This window comes from Protopterus annectens, chromosome 6.part1, assembly GCF_019279795.1.
Source record: "Protopterus annectens isolate FY-2018-M chromosome 6.part1, PAN1.0, whole genome shotgun sequence".
Taxonomy (NCBI): domain Eukaryota; kingdom Metazoa; phylum Chordata; order Ceratodontiformes; family Protopteridae; genus Protopterus; species Protopterus annectens.
Genome location: NC_056738.1, coordinates 477129488 through 477157252, shown reverse-complemented (window position 1 = coordinate 477157252; position 27765 = coordinate 477129488). Strand labels below are relative to the sequence as shown.

The 27765-nt window shown below is 38.6% G+C and overlaps 1 protein-coding gene across 2 annotated transcripts in view; it reads right to left on the bottom strand.

Moving 5' to 3' along the window:
* The window catches only part of COL6A2 (collagen type VI alpha 2 chain), a 253069-nt gene that overhangs the window by 175574 nt on the left and 49730 nt on the right, over positions 1-27765 (bottom strand). For both annotated transcript variants that reach the window (XM_044075925.1, XM_044075924.1), the window contains exons 7-12: positions 26987-27031; positions 15047-15073; positions 11638-11664; positions 9562-9606; positions 6575-6628; positions 4533-4595 (exon numbers count right to left, since the gene is read on the bottom strand). In XM_044075925.1, coding sequence (XP_043931860.1) covers positions 4533-4595; positions 6575-6628; positions 9562-9606; positions 11638-11664; positions 15047-15073; positions 26987-27031 — 261 coding nt within the window. The remainder of the gene's footprint in view (positions 1-4532; positions 4596-6574; positions 6629-9561; positions 9607-11637; positions 11665-15046; positions 15074-26986; positions 27032-27765) is intronic.

The window sequence follows — 27765 nt, the reverse complement described above, 5'->3', positions numbered from 1 at the left end:
ATATTAGGGTTGATAGCACAACTTCTTGTTTTTGGCATTAGGGCTGGTAGCATAGCTTCTTGTTTTTAGCATTAGGGCTGGTAGCATAGCTCCTTGTTTTTGGCATTAGGGCTGGTAGCATAGCTTCTTGTTTTTAGCATTAGGGCTGGTAGCATAGCTCCTTGTTTTTGGCATTAGGGCTGGTAGCATAGCTTCTTGTTTTTGGCATTAGCCACTGAATGCATTACAGGATGAGAAATTAAAAAAAAAACATGTTCAGGCGGGGTTCTGGCATGTAGATCATGAGACAAATGCCCGCGAGCTACAACGCCGACAGCAGAAGTCCAAAGCACAGCTAGACCATAGAGCACTGCGGCTGAAAAAGAGATATGCCGTGGGAATCCACACCATCGGGAAAACTGGCAAATGGAGATGTCCCCTAAAGTATGCACACGGGCTGTAACCCGATAGTGGAAACAGCCACGCCACGCAGCCAAGCAGCCAAACAAATGGCTAAAATGGGCCGCTCATATATAAAACAAAAAAGCAGCATACCTGTTTCCCTTCACAAGCATACGGATCCCCCACACACAATCTGTACATCAATCCATGCTGAGGGAAGCTGGCAGGAAAACCCAAAGAAGCTGCAGCCATTGCAGAGTGATACATACATGCAAACTGTCCAATCCAGCATTAACAACATCACAAGCATCCCTGCCAGTACCCCCCTAACAGTACAGAATGGCACAGACAACCCTGAGCTGTGCAGAATATGTGTAGCCCATATTCCACATACTTGTAGCCATCTGGCAATGTAGTGGAACAGCAGCGCAGAGCAGAGGTAGGAATAAGTGACAGACATTTGAGTTTCAGACTTCATACCCCTCAAAAAGTACATGTTAATGCAATACCTGTTATTCTATCAACCGACTAAGCTTGTCACAGCAAGATGTACACAGTGTCCTTGTGTGTACCACTGTTGTTAATAGCTTTTCCACATGACCAACCCAAAGAGGTGGAGAGGCATGCCTGCAACAGACAGACACTGTCCTGCCAGAGCCCCCATAGTGCAGTGGCAGGTTGGAACATGCCAAGCCTGGCAAGCAAAGACTACCTACCCAAAAGTAGGAAAGAAACTCTGTAGAAGGGAACACTGACATGCAGGGGTAGCAACTCACCTCCCAGTCCACAGCAGCATGTGTGTATTGTGGGGGCCGCCAAACCCATCCAATGGTCATTGTAGCTGTGGTACACAAGTATGCAGGCCCATGTAGGCAGACAAGGGTGCAACACAGGGATACCTCCCTATGTAACCTCTGTCACTGAAACTGAGACTGGGCCCCAAACCCTGACTGACTAGCAGCAACAGTTGGGAGTTACAGGGGACCTGTGCAGTACATGTAGAACCTGTGGTGCAAGCAAGCTGTGTAGACTCCTACCAGACTACAATCACTTGTCAACTCCACAGCTGCGTGAACTGCACATAGAGAAACCCTAGCAGACCAGGTAGTCAGAGCAAGGTGGTATGTAGACAGCTGCACAGGGCCACTGTGGCAGGCAGTGCTAATTCAGAGGGTACAACACAAGGTGGTGTACAACAACAAACCCAACGTCAGATAGTGACTCGTACCGGAGTCATGTCTACAGCCTGTTCCTGCTACATTGGATGTGATGGATACCAAGAGGCCATCAACAAGTGGTGTTACCATAATGGAATCTATGTACCAATATAGCCCTGGTCAGCTTGGCAACAGATACATTACAGTGCCCAGCCAGTAGGGCAAACCAATGCTGGTAGTGGAGGGATACCTCTAACATTTAGAGAGTGCAGCACCGCCTAAATGATACTGGGAATGTATCGAGCGGAAAGTAAAGGCCTGCAGAGGTCATGCCATCACTGTTCGTCAGGATGAGGGGAAGAACTGCTGAAATCGCTGCCACATCAGCATGGCCCAGATGCAACAACAGCCCAAGTGGCTACACTGTGAGCAGAATTGTGGCAGAGGGTGGTAACCAGCAATGACCTGCCAAGCCTGGTAATGCAGAGTGTCCTAGGTACAGCAGATGACAATGTACTACAAGAGATGCCTTGCCATGCCACCCTGCATTGGAGCATAACCAGGGTACGGCGGAGGGCACGGGCATCTATGTCCACACCTCCAGTAACACTTGCGGATATCGATGTCAGCCAGTATCCACTCCTTAGTGGCAACTTTATCCTCCACAGAAGGTCTGATATGGATGGGACTGATTCCTTGGTTCTACTAACTACATCACAGAATCTGACAGATCTGTGCAGGTCTGACATCATTCTTGGGGATGGTACCTTCCCAACATGGACCGTTATATGCCATCATCTGTATACGTTACATGGATGTATTGTCACCCCCTCCTCAGCAAGGATTTTCCCCCTGGTGTATTGTTTCATGACACGGAAGTCAGAGTCTGCATACAACAATATGTGGGAGATAGTGAAGGGTATGGCCGCAGAATAGGGATGCATCTTGGCTCCACAGTATATTATGACTGATTTTGAGAAGGCAGCAATTCATGCCAGCTGTAAGGCATTCTTTAAGAGTATTCTGAAGGGGTGCCTATTCCATTTTTCACAGATCATTTGGTGCCAGATCCAGCATCACCACCTTGTGGCCCTCTATGGTACGAACACTGCTTTCTCAATCACCATCCACAAGCTGATTGCATTGGCATTCCTACTACTGGAAGATGTTATCCCCACATTTCTGGAAATTGTGGCTAACTTACCTGACTGTGCTAAGCCTATAGACATATTTCTGGACCATAATTATATGCGAGGCCGACCACAGTAGTACGTATCCCGCTGCTCAGCACAGCAATGTCTGACATCTTCCTATCCTTTGAAGTTTTGGAATGTGTGTGATGTCTCTGACATGGACTTCCTGTGGGCTAATAACCAGGTGGAGGCATGGCATCATTGGCTGAAGGTGTTACTTGGACGCCCTACAGTGCAGTTGTCTGACCTTCTGTCTGTTATGCAACAGGAACAGAACATGACAGATACCCAACAGGAGTCATTTTTGAGGGGGATGCCTGTGACACCACGTAGGAAAGCTATTGTTGTAAGGGAGCATTGCCTAAAGCACATCTTGCAACATAAATGTAACTACAATGATGTGCAAGATTTCCTACATGCTGTGGCACATTTCTACAAGTTGTGAATATATGTAGGTTTGGTACGCACCAAGCACTACACACATCACTTTACATATTGTGTTAATAAAGGCTTTGCCAAGAGAGCACGGGTTTCACATTACCACTTTCATGCCCACTTGGCATCCTATGACGGCCACATGTTCGACTGACAGTCGCACATGGTTGCTTCTTGGGGGGGCTGCAGAGTGTATCACTGTGGGGGCTTGTGTCTGCCACTTGTGGTTAGGGTGCAGGGGGGTTCCTCTATTCCCACAGGGAACTGTCCACAGGCATTTGTCACTGCAGCTAAACTGCCAACCTGCCATGTGTCCACATCCAGCTGTCTCACAGGGGGGTGTCACGCCGCCTAAGCACCTGAACCTGTTCAGGCGACATACTGAGCTAATAAGGGATTGTCAGAGAAAGAACTTGATATTTGCAATCAAGGGTAGTGATTAAACCTGTGCAGAAACCCCTTGGTAGTAAGTTTATTAGCAATGCATGGAGATTTAGAGGATGTAGGCAAGTATCTGTAAGGAATTATAAATGTTCATGTAAAATATAATATCTTGTTTGTTATACAATGTCACTTAACAGACTTCTTATTTTGCCGGTAGCTTTACTTATGTTTAGCCCAGCAAATCAGTTCATTACAGGATAGTTGAGTAGAGATTTGGCCTTGACTATGATACAGAGGATATTGGTTCAGTTAGTGGACTGGGCATTGGAGGAACTGGTTGGTGAGAGATGGGACTGAGATTATGTGGCTGACCCGATGATGACCCCAACTCACTCATTCTGGGACATGTTCTTTGCCAGAGTGTTCCTATAAAACGGTCCACATGAAACAAAGTCTGGAATTGAAGATCTAACATTAGGGATGTTGGGGAGATGGCACCAGCCTGCAAAGGATTGCACTTAGTCTAGGTGGAGATGCAGGGTATAGAAGAACATGCCTGCAAAGTATCAGAGTGTTTATGCTAACATGAAAATTGTCAGAGTACTAAAAAAGAAAGTACCCCCTTTTGAGTGATGGTCAAATTCCTTGGCTCTTGCCTCCTTGCCCGGTGCCCTAGAATGATGGGGCAATTAATGTACCTGTTGGTGATGCATTCTTCATAGTCATGACAGAGGACAAAAATTATATATATAAAAAAATAAATAAGAGACAGTTCACCTTAACTGACAGTTTTGTTTTAAGCTTGTTTCTTGAGCTGCCAAAGATAATAGTGAATTGCTAAGAAAAAATAGTTTTGTTTCTTGTAGACTGTACTGAGTAGCTAACTATACTTATGTATGAAAATCAAGGAATAAAAGCTTTGAATGGAATGAATACACTTCAGACAAACAAACATGATCCTGCATCTTGGATAATATATTACCGAAGGTCCTGGATCACCAGCTGGTCCTCTTTCACCTGCATCTCCGGGGTAGCCATCAGGTCCCTAAAAGGAAGCAAAAACAATGTACATTTAATTATTTTCTAATCCTGGCCTTTATTAATATTAACAAGTGGCAGTAGAACATTGTTGTTCAAGCTTTACTATGATAGGAGATAAAGTTATAATATTATTGTCAAACATTACTTCCCTATAATTTTATTGTGACATTTAGAATTTTATAATACATTTCTATTTGTTTAAAGGAAATTATGATTTTTTTTCCTTGCAAGTAACCCTTTTTACCTGACAGCTCTAGCCCTCTCATTTCTTGAGTCAACTAGTTTCTTTGAAAAGCTGATCAGCTGCTATAGCTTCAGCTCTAGGCCATGCTTTAAGCTAGAAAACAGCAGAGGACTGGAGCAGCAGTGTATCAAACATGGTGATTTCTTGAGTGTAATTAGCTTTAAATAAAATATGAAGATAGAGTTTGAAAACATCATGACCATAAGTACTCTATTTCATAGGTGACCTATTGACAGTGTGACAAATTGCCCCCCCTCATTTATTTCCTTAGTTAGTCTATAGATGGAAATTTGTCTTCATAAAACATCAAAGCTAGATGCATGAGTTGGTAATAAAATCTAGTAGCAATGTTTTATGCATGTGTGTGTGTTTATTATTATACAGTCCTTATTCCTAGAAAGTTCTTAGCACAGAATACAGAACGGATTCATTCAGTTTAATTTTGTTTCTTAGGTGACATTGAGTTGTCAGCCATGGCAGTTCACTAAATGAGATCTTGTCAAGTTCAGAATTTCTACCACTGGCATTCAGAAAGCCTCTCACAAGTGAGAAACATTAACATTGCCTTTTCTCCGACTTTCAATAAACCTTTCCATGTCTTTCGCCTTCCTACCATCAAGGTTTCCCCACTAGTGGCAACCTCAGCCTGGAGAAAGGTCCCCCTGGCAGATTTGCATATTAGTGCAACAATGTGGAGAAGCAGCTAATGCAATTAGGCAAGAGAGCTCTACTCTCAACTCATGCTGCCACGTTTATACACACACACACACACATATATATATATATATATATATATATATATATATATATATATATATATATACAGATACAGAGAGAGTCCAAAATTCATTGATAGTGAATTGCTGAGAAGTAATCATTTTGTTTCTTGTAGACAGTAAAGGCTGGGATAAAAGAGAAAATTCATATTTTCCCTTTTGTCTGAGTGTAACGTTATCAAAGATAGCATTACAACAAACAACTCCTGACATACTAAAATCCTGACAAAATGTGGATCCCATGATATATGCACAGCACATAACATGTTTATGAACAAATGAGAAAAACTACACCATGATTCCAGTCTGCTAATATCAATTATAGTCAATGAACTTTGGATAATATTCACAAACAGGTTTGACTGTTGTCATTTCTTTCAGTGAAATAGTAAAAGATGAAGTCAGAAAATTTCATACTGTAGGCTTCATTTCTAAAGTATTTTCTATTACTATAGAAATATTTACTTTAAATGAAATATTATCGAAAATGTTGGTTCCTAGATCATTTACTTCGGTCATCATCCTTGTATACATTCCATATAAAGTTAACAGAAGGTTGGCAATGTTATAACAGCATAAAATTGAGTTGTTATAGATTTTGTTGAAGCCCAATAGCTGCACTTAATGTATTAATATAATTTATGAATTTCTGGAAGGGATATAGATAATTGTTTGTATTTACATCCATCCACAAAATCATGTTATGACTGTATGATAGATTTGTCTCTGTGTATTATTACTGTGAAAATGTCACAGACACCAAGCTTTACTTTGTCATTTGCTCTGTATTAGTTGTAAGCGGGCACATGTGGTACAGTGGTGTAGAATCCATGCCAGTGTATAGAAAATCAATAAACTGTATAAACTTGGATAATCAGGACAGGATATTATTTAGTACTTACAGTCATTAGCTACTGACTTTTAGCAATGATAATTTACAAAGCTAAAAGTAAATAAAATTACCCTTTCTCCTGGATCCCCTTTACAGCCAGGTGTTCCAATTCGTCCTCGTTTGCCCTAGAAAAGAAAATGACAGCACAGACATACGTCTTATGTAAGCATGAATTTTACTGGTCAGTGACACACAGATTAACCTTTTAACCTTTATAGCATCATGTAAGCTATGCATTTTTTCCAAAATCCCTTGATCTAAAAATTTATAGCTTTGTCTAACCTATAGATGGATGGCATGTTATGGTCTGATAAATGATTCAGTACATTCCACATTGTTTCACTTCATTATAAGTTAATAGAGAAATCAAAATCAGTGTCAGGACTATCATTTCTTCTCTGATATTTCACCACCTGTAAACCTTTAAATTCAAGCTTTCATATAGATCTGATTTAATGATGGTATGTATGCATCATTTCTGCCATTTATATTTTATATTGCCACATATCACATTCTTTGTCATAAGCATAAGAAGTTCTACCTCTTGAACTTGGTTGAGATCTATAAATATTTTAAAAAAGCTAGTCAACATATTTTTCAGAGGACAAGCTATCCTACTTCCTCTATTTAGGTGTCAGCATCCAGCACAATGCCCTACTTAACTAGCTATGCTCTAAGGCTACAATTCATCATGAAGGGTGAACAAGGGTAAACTCATATGTTTTCTTTTTTCCTGAAAGTCCTGTGATGTCATCCTGGTACTAAGGAGAAGTTATGGAAAACATTTTACATGCAGAGAACCAAGACTGTCTTGTCCCACTCATTACATGACAGACCTTTTCATGTAAATGCACCAGGCTAATGCCATTTCAAGAATTTGTTTACAATGAAATGAAATTAAAGCAAAACATTCAAGCAATTGCAGTGCTCACTATGGTTCACCCCACTGTTCATTACATTGTCTATAAATGACAGTCCAAATTTTAATATTTGCCTTGTCTCATGTAGCTATCCAGCATCAGATAGTTACCATCCACTTGCTCTCTAACACATTCATCTCTCGTTTTACCAGTCTTTACGTCATCAAATATATTGTAGCATATTACTTCTCCCAACAAATGCACATTCTCCTCATTCTGGTCTTTCTTAAAACCTGATATTCTGACTTTCCAGCCAAACATCCTATAAAAATCATATTTAAATATTGCACTAATAGGATTTGTCTTGGTTCAATGGTTAATTATATTCACATTCATAGAACTGAATTTATACCATGTCATTTCCTTACTAGCAATTTCTTAATTAGACTCTGCAATATTCACAACCTTAGCTATGGTCATCTAGGATATATAAAACATTAATCTGTTTGCCATCCTCATTTCCTTGTGAATGCAGACTTCAGCTTCTCCTTGCATTATTTTCAGAGAATCTGCACAGTAGGTAAAATGCTGTCTTTTCCCTCAGCCTCTTTTACCTTTCTGTCTCAAAATCCATATTCCTACATATTCAGGTCATAAACTGTCTTACTACTCCTAATGGCTTCAGTTGTTCCTCTGCAGTAAAATGTTTATAATTTAAATAAAATACACCATTCAAGTAAATGATTTTTTTTTCAGATATGAGTCAAAACAACTGAATATATTCACCCACTATTTGGCCAGTTTGGGTGGAAATGGCTCATTTCACAATACAGCACTGTTGCTTACACAGCTATGTGAAAACATGTTTTTGTAACCCTCACCTAACTTTTCACTGGGAGTGTCTATATAATAGAAGTACCTGTACTCTGACTAGAGCAACAAAACCACCACCACTAATAATCATAACAACAATAGTGACAATATCATCTTTCACAGGGACTACTTCACGCGTTGACAGTATTGCTCAGTCACACAAACAATCATTGTTATACTGATGCCAAGTGCATCAAACATGATCCAGTCAGTAGAAGTTTTTTCCAAATTCCAATTAGTCTATAAAGTCTTAAAGCTACTTTTTGGAGTTGAAGCAAGCTTCAAAGTATCCTTCTCCTGTACAAATAGGGAAGCATGCTTATCTGCAGGATGAAAGCCCACTGGTCCACCAAATGTGACTTCATTAAAACTTCCCAGCTGAGCTTTGCTAAATCTCCCTTAAGCATAAGTCATGCATTATATTGTTAGGGCAACCAAGCTTACTGCTAGCTCTGCCAGACTTGGCTTCTAAATTATAATAGAAAACATGCTCTGTTCATCTCCTTTAATACTTAGATTGCACAACCTAAGTTTTAGGTGCTTCTTCTCTGTTCTTCTGATTGCCCTGCTTTTGGAAGCCAAGGCTTTTCAATACTCCACAATTTCCTCACATCAAAATTCAGACATGAGAATCACCAATTGCTCATAATTACTATATTCTTTGTGATGGTATCCACACTGTCAACACATGGAGATGCTGAAGTTTCATCACAGCTTTTCTGATAACAACAACAATCAGTTTCTACATCTAGTACATTCTCAGTTGATGATTTGCCCCATTATCTGCTTACAAACTCATCAAACAACAATCCTTGGTTTCCATAGGCTCTTGACATTGCGTAGTACCTGCTGTGAAGAAGTGAACCTTCCCTTCTTCTGTTCTCTTAAGGATTACCAAGTAACTCTGCTCTGAAAAAGTAAAATTTCTCATGTCCTCTTGAAATTCCCCTAATTTATATAAATATCATCTTAGGACCAACCTAGTCAATTAAAAACTGTAAGTAATGAATGATGTACCAAGTCACGTCATACTGAGCTAACATTAAGTTATATCAATGTTTGGTTGGTTCAATATATCATTACACGTTTATGCCACTATGCAGATAAGCTGCACTTACGTGCATTCAGGATTATGCATTATCTGAAGCTTGTCTTTAAGAGAGAAGTTCTGTCCTTTATGGCTTTTAACCCGTCAGTTAACAGTTTGTAAAGATGTAAGCCTTTTCTAGTGTACACAACTTGTTCAATGTTCAATAACCATTTTATATTCTATTCTCAAAGAAATACAAAACAAATGAAAACTTGCAATTCATTCTTGTACTGACCTTGTGGCCACTTGTTCCATTTCTGCCATGTGCTCCATGGAATCCCTAATAAGCAGCAAAACAAAACAGGACAACAATTAGGAACGGTTCTGAAGGTTGAAGCAAAGGGACATGACAGCCATATTACAACAATTTGTAGGAAATGAATTTGTGTAGTAAGGCCAAAATAACAATCTGTTCTGCCATCTATTCAAATTCTCATCACATTTTCATGGCAGTAGCTTTAGTTACATTTTGATTTGTAAAAGGCCAGAGTCCTTTATGAACTAAACAGTAAAGTTCTATACAGTGTCACATGACTGCTATGGAATCAAACAAACCAACCAACAACAAAAGAAAAGTAACAAGAAAACACAAAATAATAATCATTTTACTATTAGTCTTATTATTGTTGAAAAGAGTACATAAAATCAGTTGACATCACAAACTCTTACATATGGCTATCTGAACAGCATTACTGGATGTGTACACATGTGCATGTATGCATGTACAAGTATGTCTGTATATACGTGTAAATATCTGCATGTGTTTGTGCATATGTGTTTATGCATGTCTGTGAGTATGCCTTTGTATCTGCATGTGGATTGTATTTTAAAAAGTACAGGGAAATCTAAATGTGAAATTAATTTTACATTGTGTAAAAGTTATTATAAGATACCAGGCATTTTATAAATCATTTATTAATTTGTTAAATTGTAATGCAACACAGGCTCATTCATTACCTATCAGAACTTTTCTAGCATTAGTTTTAGTAAAATATTTTCTGACCTTTTACAGAGGTTATCATCTGCAGACATGAGATGGCAGACAGTGTGTGACTTATTTCAGTAGTAGCTAGTGGAAAGGGCATTAAAAGTTCTTACATTTTGAAGTCACATACACTACCAAGGCAATACAGGAAATATATATATCCAGTGCCTATCAGAAATCTCTCAAGATCACAACAATGCTGTACCATTTGCAGTCATATTTCTGAAATCTTTACATTGTAGATTTTGAAGGAAAAAATAATTAGTGGAATGATGATATGGTTGCAGATGAACAGACAAAGGATATAGTATTAATTGTGTGCTGCCTTGAAAGGTGAAAAAAAAGGATCCTTTATACACTAAAGCAAAGAGGACAGTTTTCCAAATTTGGCAAATATAGTCAGTATAAGATATTTATCAAGGATTTTTCTTACAAGGCACTAACATCTTACAGTATTTAAGGGCCAACTTTTTCTGCTGCTATACTATAACTACACTTTCAGAATTTAGCAAAAGTGCTTTTCAGATATTGCTTAGATATTAACTGCAACTAAATGAAATGTTACGGATATGCTTTCATCTGCAGATAACTGGGGTACATACAGTTAGTTTTTCAGTAGTGCAGCTGCACTTGACAGCCTTTCATGTTGAATGGATTGTCTTTTACAATTGTTTAATAACATCTGCTGTTATGTATGGTTACCTGCAGCTAGACTAACATGAATATGCAGCAGAAGGGGTTGAGGTGTTTGTTGTTTTCTTTAAAGCCTCTGTTGATATGTCCTCACTTTCTTTTATCTTTTTCTAGCTACCCAACAAATAACTTTATTAACTGTCAGGATTAAAGGCATAAAACATTATGATCTTTGGACTGTTTCAGACACATAACAATTCTAGATTTTAATAACATCTTCTATATTCCAAAACACATTTCTATTTTTTTCTGCTAACATAAGGTAGGAGTTATAAAGGCTACCACTCCTAGAAAGTCTGTCGGGATATATATACATATATTTATTTTGTTATAAAAAATACATTAGAGTGGAGTAACTCACATAAAATCCCTGTTGAGCCACATCTGTTATTTTCTAATACCAAGTTAGATGCTACTCCTTTACAATGATATCACATTAGAAAATTAAAATGGTACACTCATTCAGAAAATATGGAAAATGTTAGCTGTGGTGTGTCGACGCAATTCTGTTTTTTTCTACAGATGAGAGTTTCATACAAAACAGAAATCCAAATAAATGGACTTTAGATATGGAATACGTTTGTATATTTTAACAAAAGAATATTAAATTAAATCACCAACACAAATACTTACTCTCTTTCCAGAGGCTCCCATTTCTCCCTGCAATGAAAATAAATAAATAAATAAGTAAATAAATCAATAAATAAATAAATAAATAAAAGTGATATACAAAATAAGCAGGTCATGAATCCAAGTCTCAGATATATTATACTTGAAATGTGAAGTATATATAAATTCGCTGATCAGAACTACTTTGAAAGCTGTAATAAAAAATATAAAGTGTGCCCCTTACTCTCTTTTTTCAGTTCTTGTCATTTTAACTTCTCCTTGGACAGCTAGTTGTACTCTCTGCCACACAGCCACTCTTTACTGTCAATCTCATAATAGTTCTTTGGTGTGAACCTATCAACCCCACCATACACTGCCCCTCTTCATGCTTAACAAAACATTTTATTCATTATTGAAAAAAATGAGGTTTGGGAACAAACCGATTTGTCCAGGGACATCTTCTGGGGAGGGTCAGGTAGGAACAGTAATGGGAGTTAAGATGGTAGTGGAGGAAAGTTAGTGTGGTGGGGGAGGAAGGGTTAAACTGGGAAAGTAGGAGGGTTGGGAGGATATGAGGTAAGTGCAAGGAGGGGCTTAACTGGTTTTGTGTGAGTGTAACTGGGTATGGGATCAGATTTTGACATTAACTTCCTACCCGCCCTTCCTCCCTCTTTTAGGAACATTGAGGATTGTATGGTTATTTTTATAAGGTTGGTGTTTAGGCAGAAAAGAGGGACAGGTTTGTCCCTCTTCTGTTCTCCCTCTGGTGTTGAATGAAAGTGAGTGATGGGACGCTGCTTGATAAGTAAATGTAAGTGAGCGGAGGTGAGGACGCTACTTATTTGGTTAGGGTGGGTAGGGTTACTCTGCCCTAGTAAATGGTTATATAGATGTTCACAATGTGATCAATACATTAAAATATTGCTCAATAAAGTTATGTTTATGGAAGTTTGATAAAGGTTGTCAAATGTCATTTGGTGTGGTGTGTTTACTGAAGGGGACTGCGACAAATGAATAAGCTTCTTTGCTTCCTTTTTCTATTATACTTCTGAGTCATAAAGTGAATTCACCTTCTGAAAGTGGTTAATCAGGTAGAACCTATCAGTCTTTGGCTTTCTTACTAACAAACAACTTACTGAACCCCCTGAATGGCTGAGCTCTACCAGCCTTTGAGCAGAATATTATCTTGATACAACATATGAAGGTTTTTAGGTACATATGGCCGCAGTACTGACCAGCTTTTATTTTTCATGTAAGATGCACCCAAAAAACTATACTTAGATGCATACGTTGTTGTGGGATCCACTCAAAATATACTTAAGATTTTATCATTAAAAATGTCTTTAATGTCTCCTTCAATAATGTAGGTTGAGCTGTAAATGCCAAATGATATGGAAAATGAAGATGCCTTTTCCATCCCACCTTCTAAGTTATCTTAGAAGTGACAGCTTGATTTTGGGGTCTGCTATTCTTTTTGTCAAAAAAGTCACCCAAATATGTATAATAGGTCACTTTTAAGTAGACATTTATTGTGGAATTACACTTGCTTATTTATAACCTTTTTTTTTATTTGCTTTATATCCATGAAAAATGGGTTTTTTCTCCCTAGTCCTCCACTGAAAAGTGGTGTCTCTGTATGACCAGTCAGAACCAACACTAAATAAATGCTAAAAAGAAATAAACTAATTTTATGATGACTGTATTTTTGGTTTGATTATTGATTTATATGGGCAGTTTCAGCACTGGAATACAGTGTAGTTGTGTTAACATTAGCAAAATTGTGTGCATTCCTTATGAACAGTGCCGTTGTGCAAAGGCATAGTCTGAACAGCTCTTTTAGCTCCCTTATTTACCTAGATTATATATGACACTTATCTGCTCATTTCCTGGATTTCCTGCATTTTTCTTATTCCCTGCTAAATAGTTTTTGTATACAGGTTTTCTTCTTTCACCCAGATCTTTGTTTCTAACTTGTTTTTCTAATTCTAGTGATATATTCTGACAAATTATTACTTGTTATAATCTTGCCAACAACAGCACATCTGCTATCAGTTGTTCAGCAAGTAGTCAGTTTTAGCTGGGAGAAATTACTTTACTTTTACTTAATTCTTGACACATAATCATTTCTACGGTCTTAACTTTCCTTTTGAATGTATACTCTGCGTCTGGAACACTCTGCACACTAAGTGACTGCTTACTCTGTTCCACTCCATTTATCTTTATGTGTGTGTGTGTGTGTGTGTGTGTGTGTGTGTGTGTGTGTGTGTGTGTGTGTGTATGTCTTTGTTTCTCACCATGGCTAACATCACTACATGGACCTGACTGACCCATTTATTCCCTGTGGATGAGATCAATTTGCTGCAGAAAATCATCCAAGCAGCCATCAGCATTTTTCTATTTTAACATTCCTCATTCATCCTCATTAACATTCAAAGAGCAGGTCTGTAATGCACCATTGTGAGGGTGTGTCCTGTTTTTACCCCTCATGAGACTCTCCTCTCTCTTGTAAGGACGCATATCCACGTAATAAATGGTCCCTACTTGTGATTTCAGCATGGCACTAGTGTCTAATTCTCCCCTTATAAGAGGTGAACAGACATTACACGATCACCCCCCCCCCCCACCAAAAAAAAAAAAAGTCTCTTTCAGTACCTGGGCCACTAATCAGATCTGGGCTGACTAGATCATAGTTTCTGTATGGCATGCAGCTGGACCCACTGCATCTATCTGTTGTCATCCAATGACATTCCATTACACACCTCTCAACCTCTAAGCGAAAAAAATCTGAACAAAGCCTAAAATGGTGGAGCAATAAAGGCCCAGAAATAGGGAAAGATTTTAAATATTGATTTTTATAAACTTAGAAAGTTGCTAGAATTACAGGATTTCTATTAGTGTGCATTTTCTGAAGGATATTAAATCTGAAACTCAAATGTATGTCATTATTTACTGACTACAATCCTTAGCGACTTGGCAGAAAATCACAAATTTTATGAGGAACAGACCAAAAATATGACACAAAACTCTGGACAGTTGAGAGGAATGCATCCCATATACATTCATTCTTATAACCATTGTTTATTTGCAGCCAGTGGGTACTATTTCTGAAATACATATTCTCATTAACTACACAAATGAATTCTGTATGGTGCCCAGAAAAGGACACATTTTTACTGGCACTGTACATGTTCTTCTATAGACTTGTAGATCTCGCTAAGCCAACCTATCTGTCAGTTATAGGCAAGCTAACAGAGGAGTCCTAAAGACTGGTATAACTTCTATAAACATGTTAGCATTCAATACTCTTCAGATTGTTGCTGTTGTGGGTTTTACACAATTACACAATGCATTAACAGGCATAACTAACACTAGAATATTATGTTGCTACTTTATAACTCATCAGAGTAGCATTTGCAAAAAAAGTGATACTTGCCTTCTCTCCTTTCATTCCAGGTGATCCCTATGAAAAAAATATAAGGAGATATATTACTGTTCAGTTTGTATTTTGAATAATTTCTTTGATAAACATTTATTTATTTAATATTAGTGTTTGAATGTCACAGATTTACTTCCTGGTCACTTTGTTACACACATGGCACATGCATTCTTTGCGTCCTGTTTTCACTGCACTTCTTTACATATATAAAAAGATTATAACTTTTTACATCAACCATTATACCTGAGAATTCACTTTTACCAAGATCCTATAAATTGCACTATTTTGCTTCTATATTTGCACTCCTGTACGACTGTTTTTTCTTTACTCCCTCCACTGATATCAGAAAATTTAGTGGAAAGTTAAGTTATAGAATTTAACATTCAGCTGAGCCTGTCAGAGATCATAATGTCATGACAGTAATTCATGTTATGTATGTTTTTTCACTGATCAGTTGGTTGACACTCAGACTGCTCTGGAAGATTGCAAACTTCCTGTCATGGGGCGGGGGGGGTGGCATAACTAACAGGCAGTAATGGGGGATTGAATTTCCTTTGCTGTATATGCCTTAAGCTTCAAGTATTGATTTTTTTCTCAGCAATATTGACATTGAGTCAAGCGGAAAGTCTGGGAAAGGTGACAGCGCAGCAGAGATGGCAGGTACTGAACTCAGTGATGGAAAATATGATGAAAATGTTAGAATCCATCTTGTTGGAGACTCAAGGACTACTGAACTGGCTTGGAAATCAACAAAAGCTTATATCCTCCCTGGAATCTGAAATGTGAAAAAGTGTAAAAAGAAAAAAAAAAAGAAGAAAGAAAAATATAATTGTGACATGACTGAAGCAACAATGAATAACATCTCTTAGGACTGAAATAATTGTCTTAAAGGATAAGATAGAAGACCTGGAGAACAGACAGAACAGGTTTAACTTGCATCTGTTTGTGACTTTTGCGATCATCTCTGATCTGCACTAATACAATTTCATTCATAATAAACTATGCTAGGGAAACTGAATATATTCATAGACTGGGCAAAAGAAGGTGTACCTCAGTACTGGTAGCACAGCTGAGTCAGGTAATTTGTAAAATGCACTGTTATGTGGTTAAAGGCTGGATCTTAGATAATGCTTCCCTCCTGTACAGCATATCTGCAAGATGGATGTCTGGTCAGGTTTTACTAGGCTTTTCCAAGGTGCTTTTTCTGAAGAGGTCTTTTTCATCAGTTAGCAATGAGCTAAAAAAGATGTTGGTGACATCATGAAGCATTGGTAGGTGATGCTAGAGAAGGGTGTCTATGCTGAAGGAGACCTGAGCGACAGTCCAGGATAGTCAGAGACTGCAGACTCTTAAAGGAGTGGAAATGTCATATCATAATATGGATGTTAGCAGGAAGGAGGGAAATTCAACCACTGACTGTACCGTTCAGTGGGGGGTGACAGAGGGAGGATTTAGATTACGTTGACTGTTCTCCTTCAGATAAAATGGAAAAAAAATCAATTTGAAAGATTGGATGCTCAAAAAGAAATGAGAAAAAACAAAGAGGACAGTGATTCAGTTAAGACTTTTTAGTGGACAAAAGTGAATCTGATGCTCAGTGTGTTACAAATCCTAGCTCTCAGTGACCTAAAAGCGGAGAGGTTTCTTCTCCCAGGAACTGGGTGGATGAAGTGCACTTGATTTCAAGTGATGATGTAACTGTTCTGGGTGAGGTAAGCAGCCCCCCAGCAAGACTCATGATGTTTTAGATCAAGACAGGGGTGAGATATGGAGGAGACCTGCTCCCTGCTCTCTGCATCTCAGTATAGCTTAACCGATATGCTGGGATGTGTAAGCAAAAACCTGACAGTAGATCGGAGTAGAGGAATGACATGATTTTACCATCTCCAATGTCGAGTTGCTCTTTGCCCTCATTATATCTAAAATTTGTTTATATAAGTTATGGGAGGGTGCAGAGAAATCAGGGTTTGTTCATCAATGATGAGGAACTTTCCTAGGACTGTTAATAGGCTTCTGTTTGTTTATTTAAAAGGACATCCTTGTGCCTGCATTACTACACTACGACTGAACTAACAAACATTTTATACATTATTTTCAGGTAACTTAAACATATTAACGCTGGAAGCTGTTCCTGTACAGCACCTGTAAGCAGTCAGAGTAGGTAATGTATTGTAGAATTAAGCTAGGGATAGTGGAGTACACCAGGCAGAATACTAGTTTTACATCCCACTTGTACTTCGAAGGATCCTAGCTACAGGTAGAGATCTGGGGGGGATCAAAGGGCCCTCGGCTCAGCCTGGGTTAATCCCAAGGGGGAGTCCTTTTTGGCAGAAGTAGGAGGTGGGAGCAAATTAAAAACTGGTTTCAAGTGTGCTGGAAACAAGGAGAAGGGGAATGAGGAAGAACTTGAAGAGAGCATTTTGAGCGTACATACTGGGAATGCAGGCGATGTTGGTCATCTGATCAAGATGCAAAGAATTTTGAGAAAGATGCAAGGAGAAAAACATGATATAATAATGTTGCAGGAAATTAAGTCAGACTGAAAAGAAGCCTTGGAACTGGGGTTAGACACTGGCATTTGGTTGGAGTCAATATGGTAAGGGGTATCACATTGTCGAATGATAAAAATGTCGACCAGCTAAAATGTCGAAAGTGCCGTTCAGCTAAAAGTTTTTTGTGGGATTGCGGTACAGTGAGGATCAGAACATTTGCCCTTTCCTCACTGTAGTGCTATCTCGGAGTTGGTATATATAATTAGTGGGGTGGGGGGCACAGCCCCCCACAAGAACAGTTTCACTTTCGACATTTTAGCGGTTCAACATTTTCAGAATTTGACGATGTGATATAGACATTGTATCCATAAGACAGTGGTGGTTGTGCTAGTAAGGAAAACCCTGAGATCTAGAGGTTTAGGGGGTCAACAGAAAGTTTGAAAGATGGGTGAGTTATGGTCTCAAATGTGTGTGGGGAGAGCTGGAAAGTGGCCTCTAATAATTGTCCAACTGAGGATAACCCATGTTTTTTCCATGATTTTTATAACAGTTGGTTAGTATTTAGTCCAGGAGTGGAGAATGAAATAATAGGTGGAGATCTGAATACAGTTTTATACTCTATGTTGGATCAAAAATTTGGTAGGCATAACAGCCTTAGGTGAGTAAAAGATTTCTTAAATGCTTGGGAAAAGGAAGAAGGATTGGCAGATGTTTGGATTAGGACTCATCCATGTGAAACGGAATAAACTTTTTCTAAAGATGAGAGCAGACAACCTAGTAGGTTGGCTGTAATATTACCGAGGAGGGATATTGTAGTAGAAAAACAGGAGTTTGGATTGGTGATACAAGTGCTTCAGATAATGTCCATGTTTACTGGAGCTGAGGTTAAGAAGGATGGGGGGGTGTAGCCAGGATGGCCAACTGATAGCAGCAGTTTTTCAGAGCTCAATGAAACTAATATAAAAAAACAGGAAATAACTTATTTTATTTTAGCAAAAATACTTAGAATTGATAGATGAACATATAAACTATATTATTAGTAACTTTGCTGAACTTAAGAACGTTTTTTCCTGTCAAATTATAAAGGAGAATATATCATTTGTGGGGATGAGCACTTTGAAGACTTCTCATTCTGATATGGCTTTAAAAAAAGAGGTCAAGAAGGATGAGAAAAACTCATAAAACATGGCATCTGAAATCTGGTCAAGGTGCAGGTGTTTAAGATACAACAGGGACTTATCAGTTATTGGAAGAGGTTATGACAACAAATTTGAAGAGGGAGGATGGGAGAGGGTTAGTATGGCGGGATGTGATCATGTGTGCTTGGAAAGGGTGGTTGATGTATGAGAAAGGATATATGAGAAGGGAGAATATTAAGGATATACATGATTTGGAAAGAAGGCTTAGGGGTTTGCAAATTAGAAATGCGAAATGTTTATGCCAGGATGAAGCAGTTTTAGGCTAAGATAATAGAGAGAGAGAGAGAGAGGAAATTGCTATAAAAAAGATCTTATTGCAAGGAAGGATTTTGGTGGATTCATGGGGAAATGTCTGGGAAATTTTTAGCACTTAAGATCCAAGAAAAATGTTGAGAAATCTGAGTAGAAGGTTTGAGTGGGGCAGATAGGAATATTTATTTTAACAGAGATGATATTAAAGAAATATTGTGGAAGTTCTACGGTGATCTCTGTTGCCTAAAACCAAGAAAAATGTACTACAAGGGAGCTGGGAGGGGTAGCTCAGTTAGGCGAGAGAGGTCCCCAGCTACTGGAAGAAGGAAAATGTACAACAGATGAGATAATAAAGCAAGAAGTTGAAGTAGAATCAAGAATTTTGAAAGTAGAGAAAGTCCCAGGAAGGATAGCTTGGGACCAGAGTTTTATAAAATGGGGAGCCAGTTTTTTTTTTTTTTTTTGAGGGGGTATGAAAACTTTATAACCAGGATTAGAAAGAGGTTACACTACTATCTCTTTCATGAGTACAAAAGTGGTATTAAGTCCCAAAAGGAGGTATGGGAAGATGGATCCAGGAGCCTTCAGACCAATTTCTCCCATCAATATACAAGCTTAGATTATGACTATGGCATTAGCTAGGAGGGTGGAGGGAATTTTACAAGAATTTCTACACATAGGCAGGATAGGTTGTTAAGTCTAGGACAGTGAAGGATAGCTGGTGGCTGTTAATGGAATTCTTGGAAAGAGCAAAGAGGGGACATTGGACAGCTTTAGGGATTACATTCCTTTACATTAAAAAAAAAAGTTTTGATATTGTAGAACTGATGTTTCATTTTAGGGTTCTAAAAGAGGTAAGATTTGGACAAGAATTCAGAAAATGGATAAGGTACTATACTGTTCCCCATCAGTCCAATTAGTTGTCAGTGGGTACTTGACTAGGGAGATTCTAGTGCAAAGGAGAATATTAACAGGGTGACCACTGTTGCTAAGTCTATTTGTGCTAGTAAATAAGGTGCTAGCACTAGTGTTGGATTATCTTTACACCAAGTCCCTGAGAGCTAAGAAATGGTTTGTTTGCTGATGTTTGCATGTTGGATACTGATAAATTAGACCTAGTGATACATGTAGTGTGGAACATTTTTCATGGCTTAACTGGATCTAAGCGTGGAGATGTTAAATGTGAATTTAGCGAGGATTTAATTATTTTTAAGGAGGTATAAAGGTGTGTAGTTCAATTAATCAAACACTATAAAACTTAATTACAGTTCTTTGTTAGAAGATACAGATGATGGGTAAAATTCCTGATATACAAATGATGGCCTTACCATAGACTTTATATTTATTCAGACATTTACCAGTAGATACAAAGAATAATTTGATAAGATGTCTCCAGAAGATGTGTGATATGTCTGGAATAGAAAACAATGGAATGACTATGTCTACCGAATACAATTGGTGGATGGGGAATAACAGATTTTGGGATATATAAGTCTTAAGGAGGAGATAGCAAACAGTGGAAGAAGTTAATGTCTCTAATAGGGAGTGGGTGGAGATCTTTAGATTTTTTTACATTTAAAACTATTATAGTGGTGTGGGACCAATATATAAACTGGATACATAAATGATATAGAACACCCTTGCTGTTTCTTAGGAGGTGAGGAATAGGAGAAGGTAGATGTTGGAGATGTGGTCAGGAGGTAGCAGGTTATAGACCAGAATTTTGGGAGTATACTGAGGAGAGGCCCTTTGGGCTACAGTAATCAAGGAGCAGGAACTCATTTACAGCAGGAAGATTCCTAGGGGTTGGCAATTTGTTTTATTTGACATAGGCAGGTATGAAGTGGGCTAGTGAGAAGGAGAACGGGGAACTTTTGATATTGTCAAGTTGGCTTAGAAGTCTAATTTCAAAAGCTTGAGGAGAAAGGTAGATTGGAACAGTAGAGTGATAGGGTTCCATAATCTTAGAACTTAGAGCAGCTCAGACTGATAAAGTGGCTAAGGGGAAAACAACTAACCAGTAGGTGAAAGTAAGAAAGAGACATCTCAGCCAATTGAGTACCAAGATTCTGTACAATCATTTTACAAAATGAAACTTTGTGAGGAAACAGATTTAATTTTAGTATGTATCAAGTGTACATTTGTTCCTGTTGTTGCTTTTGGTTATACTGAGCTGCCTACCCATTTGTATGGTATTGATGTTGGCTGTTACTTCATTTCCTCACTTAATAATAATAAATAAAAGTCACGTCATGGAACTTAGACTTGGAGAAGAGGGAAAGGGTGAGTATTTATTTCAGTTTCCTTAACTTTGCCCCTCTTCTCCGTGTTTGTGACATCTTGGAGCTTGTATTTATATAATTTAGTGGTGTCAGGTCTTGCCTTTTGTCAGGGGGTTCAGGAGGGCTTTCCTTCTTTCAAACACACACTTTTTTTGTGTTCACCTGGTTGAGATTGTCACTGCTTTCAGTAGCAACCTCACAATGTTTTATATGCTTTGAGTTGAGTGTCTGAATAATTAAATGAGACACTATTACGAATAGTAGATGCAGGCTTATTGTCAATATGCCTTGGAATGAATGCTATCTCATTTTAGCTATCCACAAATGCATGTTGATAACTTTGTACTCTACTGTGAGACAGAAAGAAATAAAAAGAAAAGAATGGAAAGAAAAACCTGTGCTTATGTAGTACTTTTACTATTTTCTGGATAACATATTTATCAGGTTTACTATTGACAAGTTGTGCTTTACATCTTTTTGTGGATATGGTATGGAGTTGAATATAAGGAAAGTATGTTTTCATAAAATCTGTTTACAGAATGTAAATTGAAAGGAAGCTGCAAGCAATTTGTGCAATTATTGCTACACATGATTTCCCAAGGTTTACTTGGATAAGGATTAGAAGATAAAATGACATCAGAATTGTAACTTTGCAAACTAAGCTTGGCCTTGAGGATAAATATCATCATGGAATGAGCTAAACTGCATGATGTTGCTGTTTTACTTCTTTACATTAACGTTATTTAACCAAAATGGTAGTTTAGGGTACGGCTGTAGCTGAGTACAGAGAGTGAAAGAACATTGAACAACTGGAGTAGGTAGGGCACAAAGAGGAATGGAGAGCTGAAGGCCAAAGTGGACCAGACAGGAATAAAAAACATTAACAAAAGTGAAAAAAAAAGAGAGAGAGAGAGAGAGAGAGAGAGAGAGAGAGAGAGAGAGAGAGAGAGAGAGAGAGAGAAAACATTTTTTATTTTGATATACATAAGGCAGCAGGGGACATGAATTCTAGCTAGCCACTGTTAACAACCTCATTCAATAAGGGCATAACCAGGAGTTGTAGTCAAAAGGTGCACTAAGACCAAATGGAGGAGTGGATATGGGGGAAGTCATCAAGTGTTTTCAACATTAGCAGAGGGTCTTCTTGCACTGACTGAAGAGTGTTAAAGTTGATGAATGGGAAATGTTTATCAGGGTGGTGGAGAATGACGTCTAGATGGTCTCATGGATGTGCTACCAAAAATCCTGTGTTAACAAGTTTATTGTTGGCAAGGATGAGGAAATGCCATTCCCAGATGGTGACACTGTCAGGAGATGGAAGGAACAGTTTAATGAATTCAGGAATCTAGTCAGCATATCCACCTTTTGGGAGATAGTGCCCAAGTAACTGCAAGGACTGAGTTCTCTTCTGTAAATGAGACAAAGCTGCATGGTGGCCAGGCAGTAAGAGTAGATAAGATCCATTCAGAATTAAGGCAGTAAGCGTAGAAAATATCCATCTGGAATTTCTGAAGGTGCTACTTATTGCCGAGTTGTTAAAAAGTGGCAGCTAAATTCATTCCATTATAGAAAATAACTGCTAGAGATTTTTCCAAATACTCAGACACATTTGAGTTTCCTATGTCTTTTCAGTTATTGCTCCTTGTATCAAACTAATGGCTCAGTATGCATCTTCTCCTGATTATATAACATACTGCCTCAGATCCGGTGACTTATCTGTTCTTAGACAAGTCCAACAGTCATTCTCCTCCTGGGTTCAGATCAGGCAAGCTGTGCCTTCCAATTATACAAAACAAACTCCAACTATTTCTGTCATTTATCACTTGAGTCTTCAACTCTCATTGTGGAACTATGCAGGCAGTAGATGACATTCTCAAGCAGTAAAGTCTGGTCTCCAAGAAAGATGAATAAGAATGCTCTGAGTAGCTGCTAGGTGCGTGTATATATATATATATATATATATATATGTATAAAGAAGAAGAAGGAGTTTTTGTTTTCTGCAGCTCTTGTCACATTGAGCTTACCCTCTTGCATGCTAGCACAAATGTGCTTTGTATTGCATACAGACAGAACTTGTAAGGATCCACAAATCTACCTAGGGAATCTCTGACAGGTAACTTCAGCATATGAGTGTGTCCACTACTCTTCAAAAACAAGCCTAATTTCACAACCAATTCTGTGCACTGGCTATATATAAACTGTCTTTCAACCTCCCATACAAAGTATGGCTCCTTCCTGAGCACAACATGAGACTCCATGTCTCAGAAGCAATTTTCCATTGCCAGAGTCTAGGATACATTAATCTCTCACCTTTGCATTATATGTTACTGACATTGCATCTGATTGTTATTGTTCCATTGTTGGTAGTGAGTACACAAGTCAACTCCACAAATCATTTTTATAGCTCCAGACAGCTGGGCTAAATAGGTCACTCTGACATCAAATTCTTTACGAGTAAGAGCTAACACTGAAACATAGGCCTGGTTACATGAATGTGTTCCCACATACTTTTTCTGGAAGAGGCTTCCTTATCTCAGGGAACAATCATGCAGGGTTCATCATACTGGATTAAGTGTTGAATGACCCTTCACTTAGACCAATTTGATGAGGACATCAGCCAGAAGCATAAAGTTCCAAACTAGTCTCTGGATCAGTGGAACACAGAGAATTCTCCACCATGGTAAGGTCACAGTCACAGGAGGTTGCGTGTGTGTGTGTGTGTGTGTGTGTGTGTGTGTGTGTGTGTGTGTGTGTGTGTGTGTGTGTGTGTGTGTGTATGTATATATATATATATATATATATATATATATATATATATATATATATAAATATATAGATATAGATATAGATGTGGGTAGACATTAATACGTATATAAGTTCTGGTTAACTAAGAAGGAAGTAAATATGGCCATTAAGCACCTGTTTTTTTGTTATTTATAGGGAAAGCCTTTATGGTTGTCAAGGCAGGGTTACAAGTCACACACAGAGTGCAACAGACTTGATGTAATAAGACATGCCAGCTAAGCCAGTATAAAGAAAGGTTGTTTAAAATCTTACCATAACCATAGATGTCCTTCTCTTCCATGTTGCAGTATTCTACATATGGGTTTACTCCTCTTGTCTCGTGTACGTACAGCCAGTATACAAAAGTTTTCAGTCCCTTTGAAGTGCGTAGGATGTCTGACATAGCTAAAGGCAATGCAGGCCATATAAGTGATGTCTGCACGCACCAGCCCTCAGAACTGAAAGCCCCGGTCAGAGCCAGTCCTAATAAGGGCAATGCCAGTCCAATGCCACCCAGAAAGGGAAATGCAATGTTATAGGAGGAGAAGGAGGGTTGGAAGGAATACTACAACATGGAAGAGAAGGACATCTATGGTTATGGTAAGATTTTACACAACTTTTCTACGCCCTTCTATTCCAATGTTGCACTAGTCTACATATGGATGACTGTCAAAGCTCACCATGACTGAGCAAATGGCCTAGAGGCAGACTCCAGGAATCTGTGAAGGATACCCCTGGAAAACCTTGCCCTGGATCTAGAAATGTGGGCTAGTTTGTAGTGTTTGGTGAAGGTGTGGACTGAAGACCAAGTCTTCACTGAAGAGCCAATGAATTCAGTGAAGAGCCTCTAAAACAGAAGCAGTATCTAGGCCCTTAAAGAAGGCTCTTGAAGAGGCCATAGCTCTGGTGGCATGTGCTCTAACTGCATCTTGCAGAGATTTACCATGGAGTTGGTAGCAGAAGGTGATGACCTTGGAGATCCAGGCAGATATGGTCTGTCTGGATACTGCCTTCTCCAGGGCTCTAGGGTGGAAAAAAAATGAAAAGTTGGTCAGCCTATCTGATGGACTTGGTTTTATGCAGGTAGAACCTGAGTTGTTGGTGCACATCCAAGGAGTGCAGTACTCTCTCACTGTCTGCCTGTGGGTTGGGGAAAAAGGCAGGTAGGTGTATGGCCTGGTTAAGGGACAGGTCATTCACCACCTTGGGCATGAAGGATGGGTTAGTTCTAAGGGTAACCCTGTCCTTTTGGAAGACTCTTCTGGCTGAGGTCAGGGCCACTAGCAGTACAGTTTCCATGTGCAATATTTTAGAGAAGCTTTGTCTGCTGGCTCAAAGGGAGAGAGCATAAGCTTATACAGAACATGACTGAGATCCCAAGGAGGAAGAGACAGTTTCCTGGGAGGTCTGAGGTGAAGTACCACTTAAGGAAGAGCTTAGAAGGGAATTTGGATGCTAGTGGGGGATCCAGAGGAAGGCATGCTGAAATTGCATACAGATGAGCTTTGATGGAAGTATAAGCCAAACCAGTCCACAGTAGCTCACACAGGTAAGACAGGCCAAGAGGGAGCTCACTAGAAAGTGGGTCCAGCTGTCTTTTGTGACACCATAAAGTGAATCTTTTCCACTTAGAAAGGTAGGAACAAGGAAAACAACTAGAAATGATAGATTTGATAATTTGACCGGAGGCACTGGAGGCCCTCCAACCATATACCATTGGGCCCCTCAAACCATATACCATTCGGGCCCTCTGGAAGACTAGTGCATGGCTGAAAGGCTTGAGATGGGCAGAGAATACTGACAGAGGAGAAAAGATAGGGAGCTTAGGTATGTACTAAATGTGTATAATCCCAGATGAACAAGTTATGTAAAAATATAACACAGAACTGTGAAGTTTTAAAGCCACTGACAGTATGGCTACAAAGATGAAATGAGAACAAGAACACTTTCCAGGCCAAATGACATTTAAATATTTATGATGAGCCAGCATGGTTCAGATAAGGAAGTCCATGATAAAGCAAGGTATCAGAACTAGAGAGACTGAGCAGCATGCAGGCAATGTTATATGAAGGGTAGAAAGCCAAAAGCAGAGATGAAGCAAATCCTCTGAGGTATTGATGCTAACAACTGTGCAGCCCCCTTACTCACCCCTTTAATAGGCAACAGGTAGACAGGTTATGCTAGGAAGGAGTTCATTGTGGGTAGAAGCCCCCTTGCAATGGGCCATGCAGACCGTCTGCAAGTGTTAATATACCTTACAGATTAAGCAGAAGTCATATTCCATGTGCCAGATCATCAGCCATAGGTAAGGTAACAAGGAAAGACAGGAACTTGCCATAATGAAGGTGTTGCAATCATGCCTCTCAACCTCTTAGAGCAAGCATTCTAGACAAAGCCATAAATAATGGGGGGACAAAGGACCAAAAATAGGGACACTTTCTAAATACTGCTCTTACAAACTTAGAACGTTGACAGAATAAGGTTAAGGGGGCACTAGTCGGGGAAACTGCTCACTGTGCCAGATGACCTAGCTATGTCTCACCTGGAGTTGTCAGGTATTTGATAAGGACATGCATGTCTGATTCCATGCAAATATTACCGCTTTTAATCCAACACACCTTTGCACCTTTTCCTACTTTTGTGCAGTAAGAAAAACAGATCTTGCAAAATTATACATTCTCCTTGTAGACCAGTAACATAGATTTTGCTATTCAGTGTCTGATATGCCAAATGTTACTAGCCTATTTACAAAAAAACATGGACCAATATTCAAGGTAGCCAACCAAAATCTCCAATAAACAATTATTGGCAGTGTAGTGTGTAACAGTAAGATTCTTTTTTCTTTCATGAATATACAATTAGAAGGAATAATATACAGATATCAAAATAAAAAGTAACAAAAGTGGGAAAAACAGTAACTATCCTTACCTTTGGGCCTGGGTAACCAATAGGACCTTCGATACCTGGATCACCCTAAAGGACAAAAAAAGGCATATATTATATTAGGAAAAGCAGATAAATCATTTATATTTAGGCCATTCAGACTTGTACTTTATATGAAGAATAGTGCCAAACCACTTCCATATCAAGATCACCCTATAATAATGAAAAATCAGCCACATAGTGTACTAGGCATAACACACAAACTTAATTTAAAAATGACGTCTCATTAATTTATACAGCAGGCTATATACATGGTTATGATCCTATAAATTATGTGAAGGATTTGCTAGTTATTTATCATATAAAAGAGTATATGGCCACCTAGACATAGGATCTTCTTTTGAGAAAGTATGAAAGAATATAATGAAGAAGGCAGCAAAGCAGCATTATAATGCATAAAATATGTATGCATAGCTTGTACAGATATATTGATTTATATTTTTAATTCACTGATTTGTTAACCAATAATTGAAAATAATCATAGAAGGACTACTTCAGTCACATTATGGGCCGAAAGGTCAACAGAAAATCTATGGTCTATATAGAGTGACCAACCAGCATGTTTTTGAGAGGAGGAAGAAACTGGAATCCCCAAAGAAAACCTACACAGACACATAGAGCAGATATAAATTCCGCACACAGAGTAACAGCAGGACTGGACTAAGTCATGGGTCCTGTCACTGAGTGATATATATATATATATATATATATATATATATATATATATATATATATATATATATATTAGAGAGACATAAATGATA